Below are 26,559 nucleotides of genomic sequence, written 5' to 3'. Positions count from 1 at the left end.
AAAAATGAATAAAATTCACAATATAATTAAATATAATTTTCTTAATCTTTCTATAAAAAAATTCAAAAAAAAAAGTGCAGCCGGACAAGTGATCAACAGGATCCCCCAACAGGATCCCTAGCATTGTCCTTTTACCCGTTGGAAATCTTTTTAAAATTTGAATTATATTATACTTTATGCGAAAAAATGTATTTGTTTTTCCTCAAATATACTTTTTGGCTTATTTGATATTAAAAAATAATTTAATAAGTAACACATAAAGAATCTAATTTTTTTTTATTAAGGAGCTTTTAAGATTATTTAAATATTTTTTTATGACTCCTAACACAATTTCAAACATAACCTATGCCCCCATGAACCAGACCAAACTTCAAAGAAATGACTACGTATTGTACTTCTACAAGTATAAAGACTTAAGGCCCAATACGACGTGACGTACATGCCATGTAAAATGTTACATTCAAATCTCTAATGGTTTCTTAATGCACAAAGTACTTGCCTATATTTTACATTTAGAGAGTCCCATTTGTAAACCTTAGTCATAAGAAACATTCTTGTCCAACCAATAATATTAGAATTTCATAAATCTTAATTAATATTTGAATTTTATTAGGTACAAGCAAATTTACGTATTAATCTACGTACTAATATTACTATCTTTATATTCAAAATTTAAATTGACATTATTTTCATTAAAATCTAACTATATGACCAATTATATTAGATAAGTGCACGTAAGATTTTTCTATATATATACATATATATATATATATATATATAATTGTGTCTATCTATACTTTGTTTGGTGGATTAACAAAGTCGAGAAAGAGTACTTAAAGAAAAATCTAATTGTAAGGGATTTTGTACACTAATATATATAGCAAAACTCTATATATATTTATGTGGGATTATGCAACAAGGCCCATATATAATTTGTCTCTAAACTAAAAACCGTACCTTACAACAAAGTATCAACCCTTGTCTAAACAAGGTCGAGGTTTTTGTTCAATGAACATGCACCGTCCGTACAACAACGAAAACTCATGACCATTTCAAAGACAACTTTCAGAGCCAAAAAGAAATAGCTGGGTCTTGATCATCTTTTCGATGCAATAAAAAATGAAACGTGTAAGATTCGACGACAGATTCTCCAGTCATGATGGTCATCAAAATGATCGTTACGAAGAAACCATACAAAAACTGTATTTTATTACAGACGCTACTATATAGTACTGATCTTCTGAACTTGACAATGTTTGAAAGACAAATTTTCCGAAAGTGGTTCCTAAGATACTGATGCATGGAAAGAACATGATCACAATGGACTGAAGCATATACCTTTCGGGAGTGTACAGAAAATACTGTCTTTTACGAGAGTCGAAACAAAGGCTGGCGGGGCGGTTCACATCATCAAAACGCATAAAAATCCAGAATTTCTCAATATTCCTGCTTCCATGTAGGTAGCTGTCAATGAACAAGGTTTGGGGGCTGTTCCTCATTAGTACAAAACATCATGTCCAATTAATAATATTACATGCATGAGTGTGTCATGAGTTCTTGTATTCGATATTTGTTGTTTAATTCATGTGAAGTTATTTTTGAGTGATTTTTAATAAAAATAATGTACACATACAATTTTTTTTTTAATTTTTTTATTTAAATAGAAGATAATTGTACGTGGCTGTTTGTTATGGATCATTGCTATGATACGTGGCTGAGATTTGTTTGTCATGTATACATGCAACCGAGGCAATAGTATTAATCAAGACTCTCGATACGTACGTGTCCCCCCCTGTCTCTCTCCTCTTAGTGGATGGAAGTTACAAGCTTTGTATTAGAGTCTGAGACTGCAGTGGATTAATACGTGTCTGTCTATTTAAAGGAACTTTGAGAGGCAAACTACGTATGTGTGCGAGTGAGAGAAGCGTAACAATTGTCAATGGAGGAGAAGTACTGTGAAGTTCAAAGTGACCCAACATGTACTGGAGATTGCACAAGGGAGAGGACGACGATTCTGCAGCCACCGGAAGCCGAAACTGCCAAAGCGTTGAAGCGCCAGAAATCGTCGTCATGGAGACTCGACGTCAAGGAGTTCCGACTGCCCCAGAAAAGTGCCGATGATCACGATCACGATCATACTTCCTTCACCTTCCGACGCCTTCTTCGGACCAACAGTAAGTCTTATTTTCTTTTGCTCGTTTCCGACTACGTACGTTTCATGAGGAGGACGGGATTTCATAGAAAATCAACATAGAAGAAACGAAGTGATCTTGTAGATTTATGAGTTTTTCCATCTAAAATTATCTTATTATCCAAATAACCTCTAATCTCATACAGCTTTTCCCGCCTGACCATGAATTTTGGTCTCTAGAGTTTTAGGCTTAGTGAAGATTTCAACTTATTTCATTTTATTTTATTCTTATAATTTTCATAAATTATCACATAAAATATAATAAATACTTTAACATTTTCAAATTTCAAAATAATAATATATAATATTAAAAATAATATTCTAAAAATATATTATTCAACTTTTAGCTTTATCTAAACTCACTATCTAAACTTTATAATCCAGAGTGAGAGATAAATATATATCATGAGTACTCTATCATGATATGGATCGGTAACCATATGAGTGAACCTTGAATAAATGCTATTGTTGAAATATTCATGACTATGATCTATAACTTCATTGTCTTTAGCTTCTTCGTATATGAGGTAAAAAAAAAAAAAAATGGACAGTTGAGATTAAATACATAAACTCATGCATGTTTATTAAAATTATTCAGATTCATATCATATTTTTATTTAAACTAATCAATGATTTTATATATTTTATACTCTGTACGTTATACATTATATTAAATGCTAAAATTGCATTATATATAATTTAAATTTTTTTTCAATATTGATATACCGTTTTAAAATTGTCGTAAATCCCGATTCATTGAATGGGTCCATACATAGCCGATTTATTGAATCGGTTTATAAATACCCAATTCCAAATTCAATTCCGATATTTTTTCGAGTCTTAATTTAGAGTATCAAATTAATTCCTGGCCATAGAAGTTGGAGAATGAAACTTAGTAAAGTTTACGATGCATCACTCCACATATATGGGACTTGTTATAATTGTCAAACTCATAAGAGAAATGATATTTGTAATTATGAGTAGGTAAGCACTGCGTAATCTCTTTGAAAACGAGTGAGTAAATACAAGACTTACGGAAAAAACTAATTTTTTAATAATAGGTCTCACTCTTTTTAAAATGATTACGTGATACTTACACACTCCACGACTTTATTTAGTATTAATCCTTGTTAACTCAACTCTGGACAAGATTGTTTCCCAAAGATTCTTCTAATTTTTCTTGTCTTGTTAAGACAGCAGTTTGAAACTCAGTTGCTAATAGGGGTGAGTTCGGTCCGGTTCAGTCCGGTCTGGAGAGGTTTTACGGACCGAGGTCTAGGGTTTTCCCACCTTAAACCGGACCGAACTCCCTAAGGGTCGGGACGGTCCAATCCCATTCGGTCCGGTTGGTCCATTCGGTCCACGGTTGACTCTTTTTTTTTTTTTTTTTAAATCCTATGACATTTTGTTTAATATTTATGTAATTATATTGTGATATATTTAATATATATAGTATACCATTATATATATTAATAATATGCTAATACTATTAGTCTATTAGTATATAGGAAATTAGTAATTGTTATTAATTTATTTGCTATAACTAATAATACACTAGTACTAATACTATAACTAATAACTATATGTAATAATAGTAATACTATATGTAATATACTAGTATTACTATATCTCTTCAAACACCACACATTTATTAATACTCTATGTCATACTATATTAAATAATAGTAATACTCTTATTACTAATACTCTATGTAGTTATATTAAATACTATATTACTAATACTCTATATAGTTATAGTGATTTAATACTAATATATTACATATTAAGTTAACTATACTAATTATAAATTTATACATATATGATATATTATAATTTATACCATAACTCTTATAATATGTTAATATATTAATATATACTAGTACTATATATTATAGTTAATAGTTATACATTAAATAGTATAATAATACATTGATACTAAATATATATAGTTATAGACTTATAATAATTTAGTTATTATGAATTTATGATTAGTTATAGACTATTAGTAAAGTCTATACATTACGAATCCATTATAAGTCTATAACTATATATATTTAGTATTAATGTATTATTATACTATTTAATGTATAACTATTAACTATAATATATAGTACTAGTATATATTAATATATTAACATATTATAAGAGTTATGGTATAAATTAGTATAGTATTACTTATAGTATTAGTATTATAATTTACGATTAGTATAGACTATTAGTATAGTCTATAAGAATTTATAGACTATACTAATAGTCTATAACTATTAGTAATATATATAGCTATGAACTTATACTAGTATTAGTAATATTAGTTATGTTGAATCAATCAGTTAGTATAACTATCAGTAATTTGTATTAAACTATTAGTAATTTAGTATAGCTATATTATATCAATAGTATTAGTTATGTTAAATCAATCAGTTAGTATAACTATTTTCTACATTATTAGTATTAATAATATTAGTATTAGTTATAACCATATATCCTATATTAGACTTAAGAGTCTTAGACTATATAATAGACTAATAGTATTAGTACAACTATATAACTATATATTAATACTAATTATAGTGAACAGTATAACTATATAATTAAAGTATTAATAGTAGACTAATTGTATAGCTATATATTAGTATTAGTTATATTGTTATAGTGATTTAGTATATTATAATTTCTATATTATAATTTATACTATAACTCTTATAATATGTTAATATAAATTTTCTCAAAAAAATATATGTTAATATATTAATATATATAGTAGTACTATATAACTACTATATATTATAGTTATACATTAAAGAATATAATAATACATTCTTACTAAATATATATAGTTATACAATTATACTTATAGTGATTTAGCTATATATTAGTATTAGTATTACTTATAGTATTTAATATAACTATATAGTCTATTTTAGTATAAGTATAACTATAGTATATTATAATATTAGACTATTAGTATTATTTTTTTTAATACTATATTAGACTATTAGTATTAGTATATAATTATAAATATTAGTATAAGTAAAAAATTATATAATTAATTTATAAAATTATTTATATAAATTATATTTTTTTATTTTTTTATTTTTTTTTCATTCGGTCCGGTTCGGGGTGGAAAACCCCTGGACCGGGATCGGACCGAATGACTTCGGTCCTTCTAAAAATAGACCAGACCAAACCGGACCCAATTCGGCCCAATCCGGTTTGGTCCAAAAATGGCCGGTCTAGTTGGTTTGGCCGGTCCGGACCGGCCGATTCTCACCCCTAGTTGCTAATGTCTGAAATTCAGATATCTGATTTGGTTTATTATATATGTATCCTTGCGCTTTTCTCGCTTGGCTTTCAATTTATTTGTGAACATTGTTGGATATACGATAACTTGGGCCTTATCTCAATTTGTGAGCCTTGCTGAAGTAATTAATAATATTATTCCTTGGTTTTTGTTATCATTCTCTTTATCCCAGGGAAAGAAACCAAGGTTACGAGATATTATAGGAAACAAGAAAAGATCCTTGAAGGGTTCAATGAGGTGGAGACCATGAGTGACACTGGTGGTTTTCCAGGTAGTCTCACAAAGGTTGGTTGTTTTGGTATATCTTTAACACCTAACCTTTTATTGAGTTTGTACGTTCCAGTAAGTTTTTAAAGTTCTAAGAAATAAAACATGATTATGTTAGGATTTTGGACAATATGGTGCAGATCTAGCTCAAGTTTGAGAGGGCCAGTATGACGTGATTAGCAGCCCATTTAGAGACTCGAATCTGCATTATCTCTTCCTGATTTTTGCATACAAAGCAGAAGCACTACATATAATATTTGAATGAAATTATTCTCATTAATTCTTTTATATCTATATTCACCCAGAACTGAGTATGAAGATGGTCAATGAGCAAGTTAAATACCATCATTAACCAATTCTTACATTATTCAGGATGAAATGGAGCAGCTTGCCCAGAGTGAGAGGATGGCAGTTAATGCGTCGAACATAGCTAACTTGGTGCTTTTTGCAGCAAAGGTGTTTGCTTCTGTTGAGAGCAGCTCATTGGCGGTTATTGCCTCAACTTTGGATTCTTTCATGGATCTCTTGTCAGGGTGTATTTTATGGTACACCTCACATGCCATGAGGAAGCCAAACCACTATCACTATCCGATTGGAAAGAATCGGATGCAACCAGTGGTAAGGCATCGAACTTGTGTTGGAAAACTCAATTATTGTGCATGTGTTGGAAAACGTGTTAAAGTTTTTTCTGAAGTTTAGGCTATGACCTCACGCAACTAGTTGAAAAGTATAATTGGTTGTATCTTTTGATTAGAGAAAGATGGCCGGACAAGTGGCCTTTAGGGGTAGAATTGGAAGCAAGGTAAGTCAGCACTCTGAGGTACATTAATCATAGATTATTTTTCAGACTGTAATTTCAAGAGTGAAAATCGTTTTTGTATATGCACCCAAGGCTTGCCAGTAATCCTCAAAAACCATAGTGGAAAAGTTGCATTTGAACAATGCATATTATATCCCATTGCCTCTTAAAGTTGTCCATAAATTGATCAGCTTTCTTTTTACTGATCAAGCTTGAGTATGCAGGGTATCATTGTTTTTGCATCAGTAATGGCAACTCTTGGATTACAAATATTGCTCGAATCTGCTCGACAAATAATTGCCAAGGTATGCAACTTTAATTTTATTTTCTCAAATAATTATGACCTAGACAACTACTTAGAGCTGGTTTCAGCTCTAAACAAAGAAACTTCAAGAGGACTGTACAACCGGTTTCAGCTCGGTAATAGATTTATCAGTTCTTAGACATAGACCAAGCGCGCAGGGTGTTTCTTTTCATTTTTCCTCAATCTCGGCATCATCGCATGAGCACATGTGAGCATAATTTGCAATAAATATATATAAATATATATATATATATATATATCTTTATTTAATGATTTTAAATGTTATGTTATCTAGTGGCTGGTTTAATTATATGGTGTAGAGAGTATCCAATACATGCAGCCTACTCCCTCTACTGCGGTAGTGGTGCTCTATGATATAGAAGTCTTCAATCATCAAAATCATTAACATACAATTATCATTAATTCATAGTATTTAGTCAATTTGCTCTGCAGTCATTAAGAGTTTAGAATTTGAACATTTGTTTTCATTCACAATTCCATCTACATCAACAAATTTCTATCTTTATCTGTTACTAATATATTGGATGTAGGAAACTGTTTTATCTTAGATACTTACAAGATGTCTATTTCATTACTAACACTATCATTTTCTTGATTACAGTCTCGCCCAGAAATGGATCATGACCAGGAGAAATGGGTAATTGGGATTATGGTTTCTGCCACGGTGGTGAAGTTTGTGCTCATGGTTTACTGTCGAAGATTTGAAAACGAAATTGTTAGAGCATATGCTCAAGATCATTTTTTCGATGTTATTACCAATTCAGTTGGTTTAGCAGCAGCTGTCCTAGCTGTCAGATATTACTGGTGGATTGATCCTGCTGGAGCCATTATAGTGAGTTCAAATTAAGACCTGAATTTCTTTTATTTTCTTTATCTCTACAAAGCATATCAATGTACTGCATAAAAGCCTTTGTTTTTCTACTATTTCCACATTTGTCAGCAATCATGTCCTTCATAAGAATAGAAGGAAACTTAATTGGGAAGTAGTTGGAATTTCCCTTCAACCTTAGTTTACAACAATTAATAACTTCTTGAAACTATAATGCAGATAGCATTATATACAATTAATGCATGGTCGAGGACAGTGATCGAGAATGTATGGTCTCTGATTGGAAGAACTGCACCACCTGATTTCTTGGCAAAACTAACATATATGATATGGAACCACCATGAAGATATCCAGCATATTGACACAGTTAGAGCATACACCTTTGGCTCTCAGTACTTTGTGGAGGTTGACATTGTCTTGCCAGAAGATATGTATCTGAACCAGGCACATAATATTGGTGAGACACTTCAAGAGAAGCTTGAGCAACTCCCTGAAGTTGAACGAGCCTTTGTGCATATAGATTTTGAGTTTACTCACAGACCAGAACACAAGGCCAAGACTTGAGGGCAATGAATCACTGGTGCTAGCAATGACCATATTTCGGGTTTGCACAGTACCAGAGCCTCAAAAGCCTTTACTGATTTTCTTTTGTTTACACGTTATGTTAATATCTTTTTTGTATTAAATACCATACTACTGTACTATTGCTATATTACATCTACACTTGTACTTTTGTTTTGTACCACAATGTATTCTTTATATAAACTTTCCTTCCTACAATAAGACAGATGTATGAAAGTCAATACTAAAGATGTAGCCTATCAAAATTTATAGGCCCTGGATATGGACCTCTCTCTTCTATTGTTTTCAATATTTTTGCTAGAAAAAGTGCACGGGAAACAGATCACCTTCTGCTCCCTGATCTGCAGTCCAACTCAGAGTTTTTCTTTTTGTAGTTGTAGAGGTCCGCATGTCTTTGCCCCTCTCTGTTTCAGTCTCGTATGCTTGACATAATCATTCTATATTTAAAGGAAAAATCTAGTTGCAAGCACAGTTGCACACTAATATGTGCAACAATCTAATGTGATTGGTCAAAAAGTAAATTTTATTGAAAATAGTACTAATTTAAATTTTGAATACAAAGGAATCAGTATTGGTGCGCAGATTAATACTCGACTTTGCTTGTATGTAGCAAAACTCATATTTAAAAGGAAAATATGTCGCTTGATGCTCCTTGATTCTCACACTCTTGATACTTGATGTTGATATCTTTTATTTTGCCTCTTGTTTTTAGCAAACTTAATTAAAATGAATTATCGCAGAAGATCTTTATAAGTCTCAGTAGAGTATCAACAATTTGAAGACCATTCACTATAATGCCTGTATAAGAATTCATATCATAATAAGCTCCTTATACACTCTCAGCCCTCAGCTCCTAGTCCCTATCATAAACACTAGTCTCCTCCCAAATTAAACCACCACAAGCAAATGCCATACTTGATCTTCTCGAGTCCTTGTTAATTGTTACGGCTTGTCTTGCAACTTGATCTTCTCTAATCCTTGCTAGATTGTAGACTGTTGGGACTTCAAATTTGCTTGTACGACAAATACTATGCTAAGAGGAATTGATATTCTGGGCGAATATCATGGGTGAGTATCATGCTTGAGATTGTTAATATTACTTCTTGTCCGTTACTTCATTAAATCACTACTAACAATGGTTGGGTTCTGTTGGGGACTAGTCGGAGACAGAGATGATTTTAAATAAAATGAGAGACGAAATTTAATGTGGTTCGGCAATTGCCTACGTCCACAGCTGCTGTAACTTCAATATGAAATAATTTTTACAAAAGTTTCTCTCTGAAGCTCTCTCTGCTCACCCACTCTCTTTCTCTCTATTTTCTCCTCTACGATGCAGCATCTTCTGACTTTGTTGAAGGGTGGGTGCCTAGTAAAACAAAGCATGGTGGGTGGCCTAACAAAATTGGTGCCTAACAAAACAAAGCATCAAACGGTGCATTTTGGTGATCGTGGCCTTTGTTTCAGCTGGGTAGGCTTATGGCTTTCGGCTTTGGGTCCATGGGATCTTGTGATGTAGGGTTCAACCGAATTCCTTTGAGGAAATATTTGACCTAGTAGTTGCCTCTAGGAGTGTAATCGGTCCAATTCAGTCAATTTATCGACATATTTTACAACCAATTTTGTATATACTAGTTTTGAGATTTGAAGAACCAATACTACACCCGTTACACCCATAAAATGGTACTTTTAGTTTTACCGATTCAGGTATGGTTCGATCAGATTTTTTCGGTATATTATATAATATATATTATATAGTTAATATAGTATATTTTAGTATATAATAATATAGTAATAATATATTGTAGTATCATATATATTATAATTGTATTATAGACTATAGTTATATATTATATTATATAATATTGTATAGTGATATAGTATTATTATAAGTATTAATACAATAGACTATAGTGATATAGGATTTTAAAATTTAATATTATATTAATTAGTAATTTATCATATAATTCAAAATTATTTTATATATAATTATATATAACATAAAAATCATATAAAAAATATTCTATACAATATAAACAATATATATATATATATATATGAATTGGTTCGGTTCGATGTTAGAAAAAGGAAAACTGGAATTGGACCAATTTTGACCAATTTTGAGAAAAAATGAAACCAATACCAAACTGAACCAAACTCGATACCGGACTAAACCCATCCATTTGGTCTAGTCCAGTCCGATTTATTGATTTTCTTTTTACCCCTAGTTGCCCCACAAATTCCTATCGTATGAGTGTGACCGAAATTTATCATTCTTCTCCATTTGTTTGCACCACTTCAATGACCTTTGTGTGCCCAACTTTCACTTCCATTTAATCACCCTAAGTGGCATGAGTGCGTTGTTTCAGCTTCTCTGCATGTTCCATCTCCACTCGTATTTATTCACTTTAGCGACACATGTTCACAAGATTTGCTCGTTTTAAAATTGTGTTAGTGATACCTACTATTTATGTGTTGTTGTCCAACCGTCACTATCCCCTTTTAAATTCCCTTCTTCACATTTTTCGTTTCCTAATGTTCCACTCTTCGAAACCCTAATTGCTTCTTGTTGTTGCACTCACCTTCAAGCCATAATCTTCTATCTTTCAACTTTTTCCTTTCAGTCTTTGTTATCGTCAATGGTTTCACATAATACTTCTCGCTTTGGCTCCCATGGTTCACATTCTTTAATCCTTGGAGTTCTCCCAACGAATTAGAAGGTGTTAGTTCACACCATCTAAATGACTTTCGGGGACACAATTGGTCCACAACTACTTCTCATGCATATTTGGACTTGGTGAGAAATTGGTATAGGGTTCCAGATTCTATGGACCTGGATCTACTTGGGACCCATCGTGGGGATATTGACTCGAAATGGGTTGCTCTATATACAAGCATGTTCCTGATGTGGCTTCAGCTCCTCTTTTGTTGCCATGTTCACAGTGCCTTGGATTTCTTTTGTCTAGCCTCATCATAACTTCTTCATAACGCCTGGAGGATCTTGTTATCGTGATGTGTCATGTGGTATCAAGTTTTGGAACCTGCCACTAAGGAATATCCTAACTTTACTGCCTTGGAGTTCATTTACACTCAAGTTGTTTGACGCCATGATTAGAATCAATGCAATTTCTGTTCACGGACCAAATACAAGGTGTTGCATTTGGAGTCTCGTTAATCTCATGCCAAAGAGTGGGATAAGAAGTTTTTCTTTGTTTTTGATACTGGTCGGAAGTTTCTAGTAGGCAAAGCCAGTCACCAGGAATTCCCAATTTGAGCCCTATGGGAAGTCATTCTCGAGGATGGTGAGACTAGTGTGGTACTTTCTAACCAAAAGAAATCACACCTGGAACTCGTCTACTCCAAGATTAAACAAAATATTGTGTCTATTTGGTCTGATGCTCTTTTTAACAAGGCAAACATCGATCGAGTTTTAGTATTATTGAACCGTTTCCATGTTGTGGGTCACAAATTTTTGAGCAGGTCGTCTCTTCCTCATGGACAAAAAAGTACCCTTTTTGTTTTGTTAGAGCAAAAAGGGAAGAAGCCTCACGAGGATAGTGACTCAGTTCATGGTCCAGATGAAGCCAGCAGTGAGTCAAAGTCTGACATGAGGATTCCATTCATCTAGGTGGAGTTGAACAACAACAGCAAGTTTCACGCCGTCAGGAGGCAGCAGATTAGTTTGACTGGCGTCACCCACCCTTGACAGCTTGAAAGAGATCCTAAACCAGGTAGAGGCTAACTTGGCGGTAGTTCTAGATGTCGAGTCCCCTAAGCTAGGTGACTGAGGATAGGTTCATCAACCCTCGCCAACTCCTAATCACCTGGTTGAGACCCTTGATCAAGAGAGGGCGAATATCGACGAGGTACTGCACCTTGCGTTTCTAGATTCTACACATGGGGGTTCTATAGGTCCCCTTCCCAAGATGTTTGCTGAGGACTTTAGGGGAATGTCTTTGGTGCCAAGTGATCACATTGGAGCACATGGGGTTGGCAAGGAGGTGTTACCTCAGCATGATCTTGATGCTCCTTCATCTTCCTTTCCCTCCACAAGGATCATCTCGTGATGATTCTTCAAGTGTTGACCTTAGCGGGGATCAGGTTTCTATACATTTCCAGCCTTTCATTACTTTGCCTCCTAGGGTAGGAGGTTCTTTGCCCTCCTATTTAGAGAAGACTTCAACACAGTTCTTTCATTCGAAAGATATCGAACAACCTGGGGAGGGCACATTTGCAATTCCAACTAGGGCTACCTTCTTGCCACAATCACCTGAGGCTTTGTCACCTAGTTGCCTTAGGAAGGCGAGTGGTTCCAAACCTTCTTTAATTGGCAGGGAGCTTAACTTTTTAGGATTACCTGGCCCTTCTAAGTCTTATTCCTCGGGGCCTACCTTGTGAGCCGGCAATCATATGGAAGAGTTGGTTCACAATACTGCTCGTAAACTTAGGAGTTTTCCATCCTTGTTAGGATTCCTTATTCTAACCCTTGTATTTCCTTCCTTTTTCATTTCATAATCTCAACTGATTTCATGTCGTAGGGGGTAGATTCGCTTGTTGTTTAGATTGTTGATCACCAGACTCTATCTGGAGGAAGAGGCTCACTATTTGCACAACTTTGTTGACAAAGCCCGTTGAGTCATTTATGTGGAAAGTGTGGAGAGGGCAACATCTTTATGCTCTCATTTGGAGGAGGCTTACTCCCATATGCTAGAGGAAAATGTTTCTGTCCTTTGAGATGACATGGTTGATCTTCGATGGGACTTGGAGAACTCTTGGGAGTAGGTATCATGATGCTACTTCAAGGCTAAGGGATTGAAGGAGGAATATGACACTATGAGAGATATGCTCCAACGCCCTGAGCAAGAGTTGAAGGAGACCAAATAGAGATGCATCAAATATGCCAACAGGGTGGCCCAGATGGAGAATGCTCACGAAGAGCTTAGCTTAAACTTTGATTGTGCTCGTAGCGAGATGGCCTGGATAGAAGCTCAGTTTGAGGAGGCAAATAATGAGCTTAAGGAGCATAATAAACTATTTTTGCAACTTAGCCATGTCACCAAGACCTTGAGGCTAAAACTGGCTTCCTTTGAGCCGCAAGCAGCAGAGTTATAAGCCTAGTTGAGCATTTCCAGGGAGGAGGTTGTCCGCCTTTCCTCATAGCTTGTGGTGGCCAAGGATATCCATAATAGAGCTTGGGATCTTGGTTACAAACTTGGTCTACAAAAGCTGAGGGACCATTTAGTGGAGAATCGTCACATGAATTTGAGGTCTTTGGATTTAAAATCCATTCACCCAAATCGCATAGCCTTGCAGGTCGTCGACTCCTTGGGCTAGGATGTAATGCTCGACACCTTCTCATTGAAGTGTTGGACTTGGAAACTTGGCACTCCAACTTCTATTGGCACCATTGATTCACTCCTATAAGTTAGAGCGAAAGAGCTCTCTTCCGTTTGAGTTTTGGTGGTCATTCTATACGCCCACAAAAAAGTTCCTCTGCCCAAGCTCCCCTTTTGTTTGGCAGTTTCTTCATGAGTATCCCCAGTAGTGTTTTGTTGGTTGCTTTGACTTGTTTGTTGGCTTGGGGTTGTCCCAATAAGGAATATTTGACTTTGATTCCTAGTTTGAACTATCACCTATTGTTTGGAATGATGCTTCATGGTATAATGAATAGACATACAACCGCTTTCCATAAGATTAGTCATGATCATTGCTAGAGCCTCTACTTCCACCCATTCCATTAAGTAATCCACGACGACAATGATAAACTTCATTCCTCATTTCCCGGGGGCATAGGTCTAACAATGTCAACCCCCATTGTGGGAAAGGTCGTGGAGATGTAATTGACGCTAACTCTTTAGGTAGGCAATGGGGCACTGGGCGTTAGGCCTGGGCTCCGACTCCGACGGAGTCGGAATCGCCAATTCCGAACTCCGACTCCGACCAGAATCGGAACCGGAATTTCACTCCGACTCCGACTCCGATCGGAGTTCGGAGTTCGGAGTTCCGATGGCTTCCGATCGGAGGTCGGAGTTCGGAACTTCGATTGGAGTTCCGATGGCTTCCGATCAGAATCGGGCTCCGATTTCCGATTCCGATTCCGATTTTTTTACTTTTTTTTTTTTTTGGTTTTTTTTTTGAAATAAAATGATATATAGATATATATATATATATATATATATATATATATTACATAATACATATTACATCTTTAAGAAACTCTTATACAATTGTCCAAAACATTGATAATAGTTTAAATGCTATTCCGAACATCTTCCAATACCAAAATAAAAACATCTTCCAATACAGAGGTGCTCCAAAACATCTTTCAATATATCGTGGTTTGTCGTTGACTCGTTGGTGATACCTGAAATTAAAATAAAAAGTCACAATCAATAAAAAGAAAAAAAATGATTAAAAAAAAAATGATTCATAAAAAAATGATTATCATTTCTCACCAATATTTTTTAATCGCAAGTTTATCAACTTAGCCACACTCCAAGTATCAGTCATCGGCAAGTATGTTAGGGTTCACAATTATATCTATGAAATCATAAAAAGCATAAGGTTAATAGATTTATGAAATCATAAAAAGAATTAAATAAATCAATTGAAATACTCAAACAAAGTTACCTGATTCAAGCTTATAGCTATCAGCATCAAAGCCAATGGTATCTAGTCCAATGGGCGTATCACTCAACCAATTCTGTGTGCAAACGAGGGCCTCCACAGTTGACGGTGACAATGAACTCCGGTAAGAATCCAATACTCGACCTCCAGTACTAAATGCTGACTCAGAGGCAACTGTAGTGATTGGAATGGCCATCACATCTCGGGCAATACGAGAAAGGATCTGATACTTGGTGGAATTAACCTTCCACCAAGTTAAAAGCTGAAATGACTCGTTAGGTGCCTCGACCTCTTCCATAAAATACCGTTCAATCTCAGAAGTACACTGCATAATATTCCTCGTTGCAACGAGCTGATGATACTGATTCACAATATTATAACCTCGACGAGGTGGATTTAATGAGTCATCTGAGCTACGGTCATCGAATAGAGGTGTCGGCCTCGAGTGTGAGGTGCCCGCTGCGGATGAAGGCTGACCAATATTGTTGTAGTGAGAATATAAATCATCAAGATCCCTTTTAAGTGTTGTAATAAACCGTGCAGCCTTCACTGCCCCCATTGTGGAATTTGCCCAAAATTCTATCAAGGCCAACTTATATCGAGGGTCAAGGATCACAGCCACAAAAAGTAATCTATTTATTTTCTCAACATCCCCCCAATATTTATCATATTTGGCCTGCATCCTCATAGCCATACCAGATAATAATCCACATGAACCCGTACAACCTTCTTGCAAGTGGTAGTGAAGCTCTGAGAGCTCGCTGAAGAATAAGTTTGCAGTTGTATATGCGGATCCAGATATCCGCATAGTCATATCATAAAAAACTTGTAAAAATCTCACAAAATGCCCCACACTAGTCCAATCATGTGTGTCTGGCGCACCGAGCCCCTTTCCTGCAGGCTCCAGCAAAGCATACTTAAGTGCCCCATCCTCGACCTCCATCCGCTCGAATGCTCTTTGGTACTTTTGTGCCACATCCAACATAAGGTATGTTGAGTTCCATCGAGTCGGAACATCCAAACACAATGTTTTAGAACATGAAATTCCAAGCTGGCTTGCTATTGCCTTGAACTTTGACAGCCTTTGAGGGGAAGCCCTCACATACCGCACAATGTTGCGGACTCTGGTAATGGAATCATCAACCTCTTTTAACCCCTCACTGACAATAAGGTTGAGGATATGAGCACAACATCGAACATGAATAAATTCGTGGTTGCGGATGACATCAGCTTTGATACTCGTATTTCTCTTGAACCATTCAATTGCGGTGTCATTGGCACTGGCATTGTCAATTGCAATACATAAAACCTTTTGAATTCCCCAATCCTTCAAACAATCATCCATCAGTGCCCCAATTGATGCTCCCTTATGATCAATAATTTCTTTGAACCCAATAATCCGTTTTCTCAAATTCCATTCACTATCAATGTAGTGCGCTATGATACACATGTAGGAAATGTTCTGTATGGAAGTCCATGTGTCAGTCGTAAATGACACTCTCTGGCTAGTGGTAGTGAACATCTTCTTCATCTCCGCCTTCTCTTTTGTATGCTTCTTCATACAATCCCGCATCACCGTATACCGTGATGGCAATGGAAATCGTGGCTCAATAGTCTTGACAAACTTTCGGAAGCCTCTTTTATCGACTATGGTAAAAGGCATCTCATCTTCAATTATCATCTCTGCAAGCATATCCCTCACCAATTTCTCACTGTATTGAGGGATGACCATTTTCTTAATCTGTGTACCATCAGTGGCCGTAGAAGCTTCGTAACTGAGCTTGGTCTGATCAGTGGCTGCCTCTCCCTTCGACATTTTATATCGCTGGCAACCTTGGAGATGGGCTATTAAGACAGCGGTGCCGTGCTTCTTTGAATGGCATTTGCAGAGTTGCCCACAGTGGTGGCATTGGGCCTGTGGGTTCTCAGGATTACCAGGAATCCTGGTAAAATGCTCCCATGTCCAAGACCTTTTTCTAGTATTTCGTGGTTGAGATGGAGTTGTAGATGGAGGTGGTAGATCCCCAATACCCATCTCCTCATCCTCATTAAACTCATCCTCATTTTCTATGTCTACTGGCATTGGGAATCGACTACTTGCACAAGAAGTAGCTGCTTTAGAAGTGGGTCTAGATCTCGGTGTCAGTGACGGGATCGTGGGGCTTGGATTCCCTTCTGACCTTCCACTAGGTGAAGCCTCCATATCTATCAAAAATAAAATAAAAGAAATAGTTAATATAAATAGAAAAATACAAGAAGAATGGCACTTTCAACCAAAAGGAAACTATGCAACAGCAAAACCATATTATGTTAAGATACAAATAGATATACTGGTCTAATTGAAGCTTTTATGCATGCAGCAATTAAAGTGTTCACATTGTGCAGCCAAGTTGGCCCTTGGAAAGAATGGTTTTGCTCTACCTTGTTACTCTGACTCTGCTAAAGTTGCTTATGTCCTCCAAGGTATATATACATATTTGGTATCTGATCTTTCATATTTTGATCCCTTTTTTTTTTTCCTGTAGTTTTGTGGGTATCAATTTCTTTTTTCTGCTTAATCGTTTTTTCCCCAAAATTCTGTTGTTGTTGTTAGATTCATTGAATAAGGTTTGGAGATTCTATTGTTAGATTCACTGAGTTTGTTGGTGAAATTTAAATAAGGTTTGGAGATTTCCCAGGTTCTTTTGATACATCATGAGTAGCTTAGGGTTCTTTTGGAATAAAGAAAAAGACTAGGATGGATAGTATGTTTCTTTTTAAAGTGTTGTGGGTTTTTAGGAGCAAACATGTTCTGACTTTGACAGGAATGTGATGAAAAAGAAAGCCATTGATCTCTCATCCTCCAGGATAAAAGTGTTGAACTAATACAGGATAAATGTTTGAAAACTTTACCTAATTAAAACAATTCTGTATCACTGTGTCATTAATGCAGTTAAAGCAGCAGCAGCGGCTGCTGCAGCAAATTCTGCTAAAGCCAAATTGTACCATTTTCTGCAGCATGTGTAGATTTCAAACACCCTCCCTATCTATCGCATCCTCCAGGATAAAAGTGTTGAACTACTTTATAGTTTATACAGGATAAATGTTTGAAACTTTACCTAATGAAAACAATATCCAGAATCTTTGTACGTAGTTATTGAAAATCTTTTCCTTTATTGTTCTTTTTTCATTTTTGTCTTTTCTTGTACTATATCCAGAATAAGGATTTGATACTCGGATTTTGGGACCTGTACTATATAGTATATCCACTATGATTTATATAATATATACCACTCAACCTTGAAGTGTTGTTCTAAGTTTCTAACCATTATTTGTTAGAGATCAGAAGTTCCTAATGTTAGGGGATTATTATATACAAGAACCACAGGCATTGGGCTCCTAATACCCAAATAAAAAAAATAGAAAAAAAAAAAGAAGAAGAGAAGAGAGATAACCCAAGCACTTTCGAAGTGTATACAAATTACAAAACAACATCTTGCACTCATCTTTGATCTCGGCTTTGAGGCATTTATTCAAACACCTTGCACTCATCTTCCATTTACACCTCAACAACATAAAAACACATACTGGAAATTTATCCTAGATACATCCAGCAATTTCCAAAACACATACTGTAAATTTATCCTAAAGTACAAACCCCAAGGCCCAAAGCTTACGGCTTACCAGTTTGTATTTTGTAATGGTGATGCAGGCGACTCGGCGAGGCGGCAGTTCGGCACTGTGTTGACGGCTTGGGAGAGCTACGACGGCAGCACTTTCAAGAAATGAAAAGGCTTTGAGGCGTTGAACGGTTGAAGATTAAAAACGAGACGAAGACAGTGAGATTGAGAGAAGAAATGGGGAATTGGGAATCTGGGATGTTTCGCGAATGGAAGACACAGCCACGAAGAAGAACTGAAGAAGAAGCCTCGGCCATACGACGTCGTTCCTATCTTAAAGGAACGCCGTCGTTTAAATTAATAATGTAAACAACACAGAAGCAAAACGACGTCGTTTTGCTTCTGTGTTGTTATTTTAAAAACGTCGGAGTCGGAGTTCGGAGTAACTTCGAACTCCGAACTCCGACTCCGACTCAGTTTTCAGAGTGGCTCCGATTCCGATTCCGAATTCCGAAAACTCCGACTCCATCGGAGTCGGATTCGGAGCGGAATTCGGAGCGGAGTCGAAAATTTCGGAAATTTGCACAGCCCTACTGGGCGTGTAGTTGAGAGTTCGTACATTTGCTAACAAATTCTACTACATTCTTAAGGTTGCGCTGCCAATAATAGTCTGCTCTCATGACTTTTCCTGCTAGAGCTTCTTCTCTCTAGTGATTCCCACATACTCCTTCATGTGTTTTCACCATTACATATTAAGCATCTTTTAGTGAGATACATCTTAAGAGAGGTGCGGAGAATCCTCTCTTATATAAACCTCTTTTTGTCAGGGTGAATTGAGCTATTATATTTTTCACTTTTCTCACCTCCCAACTCTCATCGGGAAGTTCCTCGGTAGGCATACATCTGGTCACATCGAGTGCCCACTTTGAGGTTCTTGATCCTTTTTCTGAGACTTCAAGCCCGATAATAGGGGTTTTTAGCATTCTGGTTGTCACTATTTAGGGTAATGCTTATTTGTCCATGCACGATGCAACTCATGCCAACTTGTCTACTTTCCAATTGTCTTTCTTGGGTATTTGTCTAATGTGAAAATATTGGAAGTGGTCACTCTTCTCCCACACTCGTTGCAAATACCTCTTAAGTTTTTCACCCTTTGCCATGTATTCTCCTTTACTTGGTTAACTACCACCTAAGAATCTGATCAACCTCATTTGCTCCCAAGACTTCGACCATAGCGAATCCTTCCAATAAAGTCTAAAATTTTGCTTCGTTGTTGGTAGTTTTGAATATGAGTCTTATTGTGTAGAGGACTCCCATGCTGGAATCAATTATGATATACACGCTTACTCCCACGCCAGTGCAATAGGAGGAGCCATCAACATACACCTGTCAAGGATTCCCCCTTGGTGTCATTCGTACTTACTTAGGGAAATTGGTGAACTCTACTATGAACTTTGCTAATATTTGTCATTTGACGAAAATTCGAGAGAAATACTCAATGTCAAACTCACTTAGCTTTACCAACCAATTCACTTATTCAATATAAAACGATTAGACTCCATTCATTTGCAGTACTAAGTAGATGGAAATGGAAGGTGGTTAATAGTAAAAATTTAAATGCTGACATTCTGGAAAATAGAATATGAATGTCCTGAATTTGTAATTGAGATTTGCTAATCAATAGGGTTGTAATCGAACCGAGCTGGTCTTTGGCTTGTTGAGTTTAGCTCGACTAAAAAAACTCGAGTTCGAGCCCGAGCTCTAGATTTTTATTTAACCTTTGTTTGAGTTTGAATAGGTAAGCTAAATTCCCAACTCGAGCTCAAGCTCGGCTCGAGTTGTTTATTTTTTGAATAAGATTTAATGATTAATAAATTAGATAAATAAAAAAAATCTTATATAGAATTTATATAACTAACAAGTAAAATCTCTAATGAATTATAAAATTTTAAAAATTTATAGATAATTAATATCTAATTAGTTGATATTTATCTATAATAACAATATATTAGATGCCTACATAAATTATTAATACATATACATAACATGATAGCTTATATCTATTTCATATATAATTCTCATATAATAGTATATGAAATTATTAAATCTTATCGACTAATTATTATACAAATTATAAAATATAGGTACGAAGCATATTCAATATATGCATAAGTAATTAGGTTACATATTATAAATTTAATTATAAAAGTACTATGCTTATATTCTTAGCTAATACATACATATATATATATATATACACACATAGGTGTATGTATAATATATGAATTAGCTTTAATCGAGTCGAGTCGAGTTTGATTGAGTATGTATCATTTACTAATCGAGCGGGTATCTAATTTCATGATTGAGATTTTTTTTTTTAACAAGTCAAGTTCGATTCAAGTTTAACTAGACGAGTACCGAGCGAGCTATCGAATAGATTAGTTTATTTACATCTCTACTATTTATCATCCATTTTTTAATTTTTTCTTACTAAATTAATTGAATTTTTTTAGTCATAATCTATACACTACATATTTGCTAAGAAACAAAATAAAAATATAAAAAAAATTATATATGATGTGTAGTATAGAAGTGATAAATAGAATTTTTCTTTGCAATTAATTAATTCCTCTTAATAGAAATAATAATGGTATAAGGGTGTCTTGGTAAATTGAGGTGATAAGATTAGGGTTTCATCTCCGTCTCTCTACTATTTAAACACATCAAGAAACCAAAACCCTATCACAGCTCGATTGAAGAAACTTTCTTCCGTCCCAGCCGAGAGTTACGCCTTCAGCTTATTTCACAGGCTCGCCTCCATCACACCTCTCTCTCTCTATCTCTCTCTCTCTCTCTCATAATCGTATGTTTTCGACGTTTCGTTATTGGCTTGTAGTGAAAGAAGTTATACAAAACACCATCTGAGAATATTCTCATCGATGTTATAATATTTAAGGCTTTCATTTGTTCCTCCGTTTTCTTTTTTCTATACTAAGTTTTCAATTTTGGATTTTGTTTTGCTTTCAATTTTGATTTTCTATATTGGCGGTGATGACGATATCTTATACCATCAAACTATGAAAGCTCTCTGGAGCTTGTTGATGTCAAAGTTTTATTCGCTGAGCCTCTCTTTCATCGTATACGTAGTTAAATTTTCAGAACATAGTGTTAAATATTGTTATTTAATTTGATTGCAAGTGTATTTTTCCACGAAATTGATTGTCATTCTGGTATGGATCTGATAATTCTAGCGGCAACAAATTAGAGTCTCTGATGCGTTTTTTTATAGCGTTTTCGGTGCTGTACGTTGCCAAAAGCGATCTGGGAGCTTAGATTCTGGCATTTGCCTCCAATTTTTGTTAGGCTTTTGCGTTCAGACGTTCCTATATTCATTTGTTTGAGCCTTAACTATTTACATTTGTCAGATTCAGTGTTTGGTCATTGCAATGCTTAACATAATAGAACTTGCCAGATGCGTTCAAAATAAAGTATATAAGAGAATTTATAATTTTATTACTAACTAAACAACTCAAAACAGAGAATTTATAATTTTATTCTTTTTCTTTTTTGTCTGTAGAACATAAGGTTATTTGATCCATTCATTCTAGGTGTTTAGCTGTCTTGTTAGAAGAAGTTGGAAACTTCGGATCTTAGCTAGTTGGGATATATATATATATATCAGTGTGTGTGTGTGTGGATATGTGCTATTTGTTTATTTGCATTCAAGATAACCCTGTAACCTACTCGATATTGTTTAAATTAGATTTTAAACCTTGTACTGTCCTACACCGGGAAGCCTCTATGCTCTGTCGGATCTCCATGTTTATAATATTTTCTCAATGGTGGCCTATGATGATCAAATTTGTCCGTACCATCTGAGATTATCTTTGATGTATCTATATTTGCCATTTCTGAGGCCTCTCACATCTAATTTCCTGTCTTTTTCTTTTCAAGCTTTATTAAATTGTTATTGAGGCAGTTGTGATAACCGTCTGCCATTCAGCCATTAAAGCATTTTTGAGTGTTTCTCTTGCCCTACATTTTAATGTTGTAAAGAACATGTAACATTGACTGGAATGGGTGGGGTAATTCGGAAGGCAACAAATTAGAGTCTCTGATGCGCTCTTTCAGTAGTGTTTTCAGTGCTGTACGTTGCCGATAGTGATTTGGAGTTGAGATTCTAGCATTTGCCTCTTTTTTAATAAGGCTCATGCATTCAGATACTCTACATGTGTTTAACGTTTTATTATCTTAAGTGTCATTTTGGTATAATTTGTAGACAAATGTCATGGTGGTCATTCACCCATTTATCTATATTCATTTTTAGGAACACAGTTAGGAAGAAACTTTGTGGTTGCTCATACTTGTGAGGCGCATTATTCATTACATTGTCAAATGCTTATATGGTTTTGAAAGCACTACTAATCGTTATATTGGATGTTTTGAAATTTCTTGTTCCGTTGCATTATTAGTTATTTCAAACTACTATTACTTCTGGGATGCCTTCATTTTAGAGCAGCATGAATTTTGTACTTGCCATTCTGTTTTGGATTCAGATCAATCCATGAAATGAAGTATGTATTTTATTACAAAAAATCTATGTGCAGTTATTTTTGCATGGTCTTTTGTCCATTTTACTAATGTGATTGGTTGAGTCATTTTTTAAATATAAAATATGTATTTTGGCCAATTACATAAGAGTGCTCAAAAAGTACAAAAAAATGACTTTATCTAGCAGAACTGATTTTATTATATCAGATGATAGTCCCCCTTGGTACCTGCTATTCATTTTTTGACTTTGTGTATCGTTGTAGTCTAATTTATTGGTTGCTTACAATTCTGGGACGAGTTCTATATACAAATCTTGCTGCTGATACATCGGAAGTGATGATAAATGTTGTATCCCAGCTCATTATGAGACCTTTTTCAAGGTCTGGGAATGGATTTATCCACATTTGTCTGATCCCTCTACTTCGTTTGTAACAAAAAAGAGTTGGAATGAGAAAGAAACGTCATGAGGTTCCTACATGCAGCAGCACGGCATCGCAATAGGTTTTAAACAACAAAAATATATTTCACTTAGACATTAACTTTCATCAGAACCCCATTATTGCCTTTCTTATTGTTGTTTGTAAGCCAAATGGTGGATCCCTATCTGCAGTTGGAGGGAAGAGAAGACATTTGCAGTTTTAGGGAGTGTAAAATTTCGTGTACCCCTTATTAAAAAATTGGATAAATATATTATTAACAAATAAAAATTATTTTTTAATAGTTGATTATTTTTCTAAAAGAAGTGTCTGAAATTTGCAAACTTAAAAGATTTTACTTGGTATATTCTCCCTTCCTTTGTATTGGTAACCAAACAATGGACAAAATTTTCTTCAAAAATGAGCCCCTTCTACCACCTTGATGGAAGCTAGTATCTAATCAATCTATTCTCAATACCACTGCATATATGTTCGCCTCCCTGGGATTGGTAACCAAACAAGGTACCCCGTCCAAAATGAGCCCCTTCGACGACATTGATTGGACCCAGTATCTGGTCAACTAGTACTCAGGGTCCCTACTGGCTCACCCACCCTAGGAGTCTACTGATTATCCCTTCTCCAGAGACGACAATTCCTCAACGCTGCAACCAATCAGTGTAAATGAATCGGATCGATATAGCAAGCTCTGTTAATGACTCGAGAATAAAAAGATTAATCACGAAAGTAGGAATTTATTCGGTTGTTAAAAGACACGACTAAATTTGACTGGATTAATGATTGTTAAGGCCTGTTGAGTTAACTATTTAGTTCGATTCGATTAAAGCTCACTAATTATTGATATATATATATATATATATGTATGTATGTATGTATCAATAATAATATAAGCATTTTTCTTTTATTATTAAATATATAATATGTAACATAATTACTTTTATATATATATATTGAATATGCTTTATAACTTTGTTTTATATATAATATATATAGTAATTAGTCAATGTGATTTATTAATATCATATGTTAGTACGTAGTAACCATATATAAAATAGATATAAGTAATCATATTATATATATGCATTAATAATTTGTGCTATTACGTAATATATTATTATTATAGATAAATATTATCTGGTTGCATATTAATTATTTACAAATTCTTAAAATTTTATAATTTAATAGAAATTTTACGTATAAATTTAATATTATATTTTTTTTTATATAATTTAGTAATTATTAAATTTTATTCAAAAAATAAATAAATAAAAAACAACTCAAACCCAGCTTGAGTTTGAACATGAGTTGAGAGTTTTGCTTATCAAATTGAGTTATAATAAAGTAAATATAAATTTCACTTACTGAGTCGAACTGGGGAAGTCAAAGATCGACTTGACTCCAGCTATCCATGACCACGATCCCAAATCCAACCATAGGCCCATTCTCAAAATCCTCCAAAACCCAATGGCGCAAGCTTTTCTTGGCAGCAATTTTGAAGACATGGGCTCGAAGAAGAAGGACAATACTACTTAAGCCCCACGACAAGGGCCTATAGTAATTTTGAGAAATGCTATCTAACAAGATGAAATAGAGAGAAGCTTTTCCTTAATTTATATACACATGTTTACACAGTTTTTTAAAACAAAATTAATGTAAATATAGTATGTACATAGCTGGTTATTCCTAAAATATATTTATGCAAATATGTTTGACGTGGAGGATTTCATGGGATATTATCCTTTGTCATGCATAAGTCTTGGAGCATGATTTGAGGGCTGTAGCATGGAATGTGGGGTGATTTTGTCTTAGTGCTATCATTGCCCCTCAAACAAGTTCGATTTGCAGGGTATGAAAAAGAGCTTTGGATTGGTTTTGTGAGAATGCCAGCTAGCTGATTTGGTGAAGGGACAAACTGAGTTTCCAAAGTCTCCAAGGCAACACATTCTCGAACTCAGTGATAAATCGACTACAACATGACTAGTGCATCCTTGAAGTACCAAATTCACATTCATAGATAAAAGCATTGAGATTTTCACAATGCAAAATAGGTGTGGTGGGGAGAGACATGCCTAGCTCTTGATAAAGGAAAGAGAGCCATGTAAGCTCAACAGTAGTTGAGGCCATGGATTAGTGTTTTGCCTTGACACTTGAATGAGCCAGTGCGGGTTGTTTCTTTTGCCCTTTATGAAATAAGGTTGCTACAAAGGAAGGTGCAATAGCATGAGGTGGAGCGGCGAGTGAGAGGGTAGCATGCCCAGTTGGCATCAGAGTACATATAGAGGTTGAGTGTGCTATCAGCAAAAAGTCTCGTACCGAAGTTAGTGGCACCTTCAACGTACTTGAGAATTCTTTTCAAAAGTTGAAAGTGAGCTGTAGTTGGAGCTTACATGAATTGTAGGTATAATTGATGCTAAATGAGAGGTCAAGTCTTGTAAATGTGAGGTATTGCAAACTTTCAACAATGTTGCGATAATAAGTGGGATCAATTAACAACTCAGTGGAAGAGGAGAGTTGTCGACCTTTGCTGGGCATGGGAGTAGTATAGGTTTACAACCAATCATCTCAGCACGTTGTAAAAGGGTTTGAGTATAGTGATTTTGTGAAATAAACAGACCATTATCAAGCTTTTGAACTTCTAGACCAAGGAAGTGATGGAGATACCCTAGGTCTTTGATGGAAAATTGGCGAGCCAGTTTACATATAAACCATTAGATTTGAGAAGGATCACTACTCATCAACGTATAGGAGGAGTATGAGAATGCTTTGAGAAGTCTTGTAAATGAAGAGACTTGGATTTGCAAAGCTACAGAAGAAATCAAGTCGCAGGAGAAAGTCACTAAGATGATCAAACCAGGCTCTAGGGGCCAGTTTGAGCCCATATAAGGCATGACTAGATTGGCTAACATGAGTGGGGTGTTGAAGATCAATATAACCTGGAGGCTAGTGCATGTAAACAAGTTTATTGAGATGACCACTTAGAAAAGCATTTTGAATATCTAGCTGCCCAAGTTTCCATTTTTTTACCATAGCAATGGTAAGAACAACATGAATGGTTGAT

General features: G+C 35.1%; 1 protein-coding gene and 3 non-coding genes across 6 annotated transcripts; all 4 read left to right on the top strand.

Moving 5' to 3' along the window:
- Positions 1-1,793: 1,793 nt before the first annotated feature.
- Positions 1,794-8,553, top strand: LOC122280925 (metal tolerance protein 9-like). 3 transcript variants are annotated; one of them, XM_043092060.1, is made up of 7 exons: positions 1,794-2,174; positions 5,664-5,776; positions 6,131-6,376; positions 6,513-6,560; positions 6,782-6,862; positions 7,484-7,714; positions 7,931-8,553. In XM_043092060.1, the coding sequence occupies exons 1-7, from the start codon at positions 1,940-1,942 to the stop codon at positions 8,273-8,275; spliced, it is 1,299 nt and encodes a 432-aa protein (XP_042947994.1). In that variant the 5' UTR covers positions 1,794-1,939; the 3' UTR covers positions 8,276-8,553. The 3 variants fall into 3 exon arrangements, with proteins under 3 accessions (XP_042947994.1, XP_042947992.1, XP_042947995.1); XM_043092058.1 differs by having other exon boundaries at positions 6,513-6,578; XM_043092061.1 differs by lacking the exon at positions 6,513-6,560 and having other exon boundaries at positions 1,797-2,174.
- A 13,006-nt stretch (positions 8,554-21,559) lies between these two features.
- On the top strand, positions 21,560-21,643 carry LOC122283618. The gene has a single exon (XR_006231013.1). It is a non-coding gene; the product is annotated as a small nucleolar RNA snoR116 (small nucleolar RNA).
- Positions 21,644-22,360: 717 nt separating this feature from the next.
- LOC122283619 lies at positions 22,361-22,436 on the top strand. Its single transcript, XR_006231014.1, has one exon. It is a non-coding gene; the product is annotated as a small nucleolar RNA snoR117 (small nucleolar RNA).
- Positions 22,437-23,390: 954 nt separating this feature from the next.
- Positions 23,391-23,487, top strand: LOC122283612. Its single transcript, XR_006231008.1, has one exon. It is a non-coding gene; the product is annotated as a small nucleolar RNA snoR69Y (small nucleolar RNA).
- The last annotated feature ends 3,072 nt before the right edge of the window (positions 23,488-26,559 follow it).

This window comes from Carya illinoinensis, chromosome 11 (assembly GCF_018687715.1).
Source record: "Carya illinoinensis cultivar Pawnee chromosome 11, C.illinoinensisPawnee_v1, whole genome shotgun sequence".
Taxonomy (NCBI): Eukaryota; Viridiplantae; Streptophyta; class Magnoliopsida; order Fagales; family Juglandaceae; genus Carya; species Carya illinoinensis.
Note: the sequence above shows the minus strand (reverse complement) of the source record. Positions and strands in the feature narration are given on the sequence as shown.

Coding starts and splice junctions, on each gene's coding strand:
- LOC122280925 (XM_043092058.1), top strand. CDS start 1,940: ATGGAGGAGAAGTACTGTGAAGTTCAAAGTGACCCAACATGTACTGGA. Junction 6,863..7,483: donor CTCGACAAATAATTGCCAAG/GTATGCAACTTT, acceptor TCTTGATTACAG/TCTCGCCCAGAAATGGATCA. Junction 7,715..7,930: donor ATCCTGCTGGAGCCATTATA/GTGAGTTCAAAT, acceptor ACTATAATGCAG/ATAGCATTATATACAATTAA.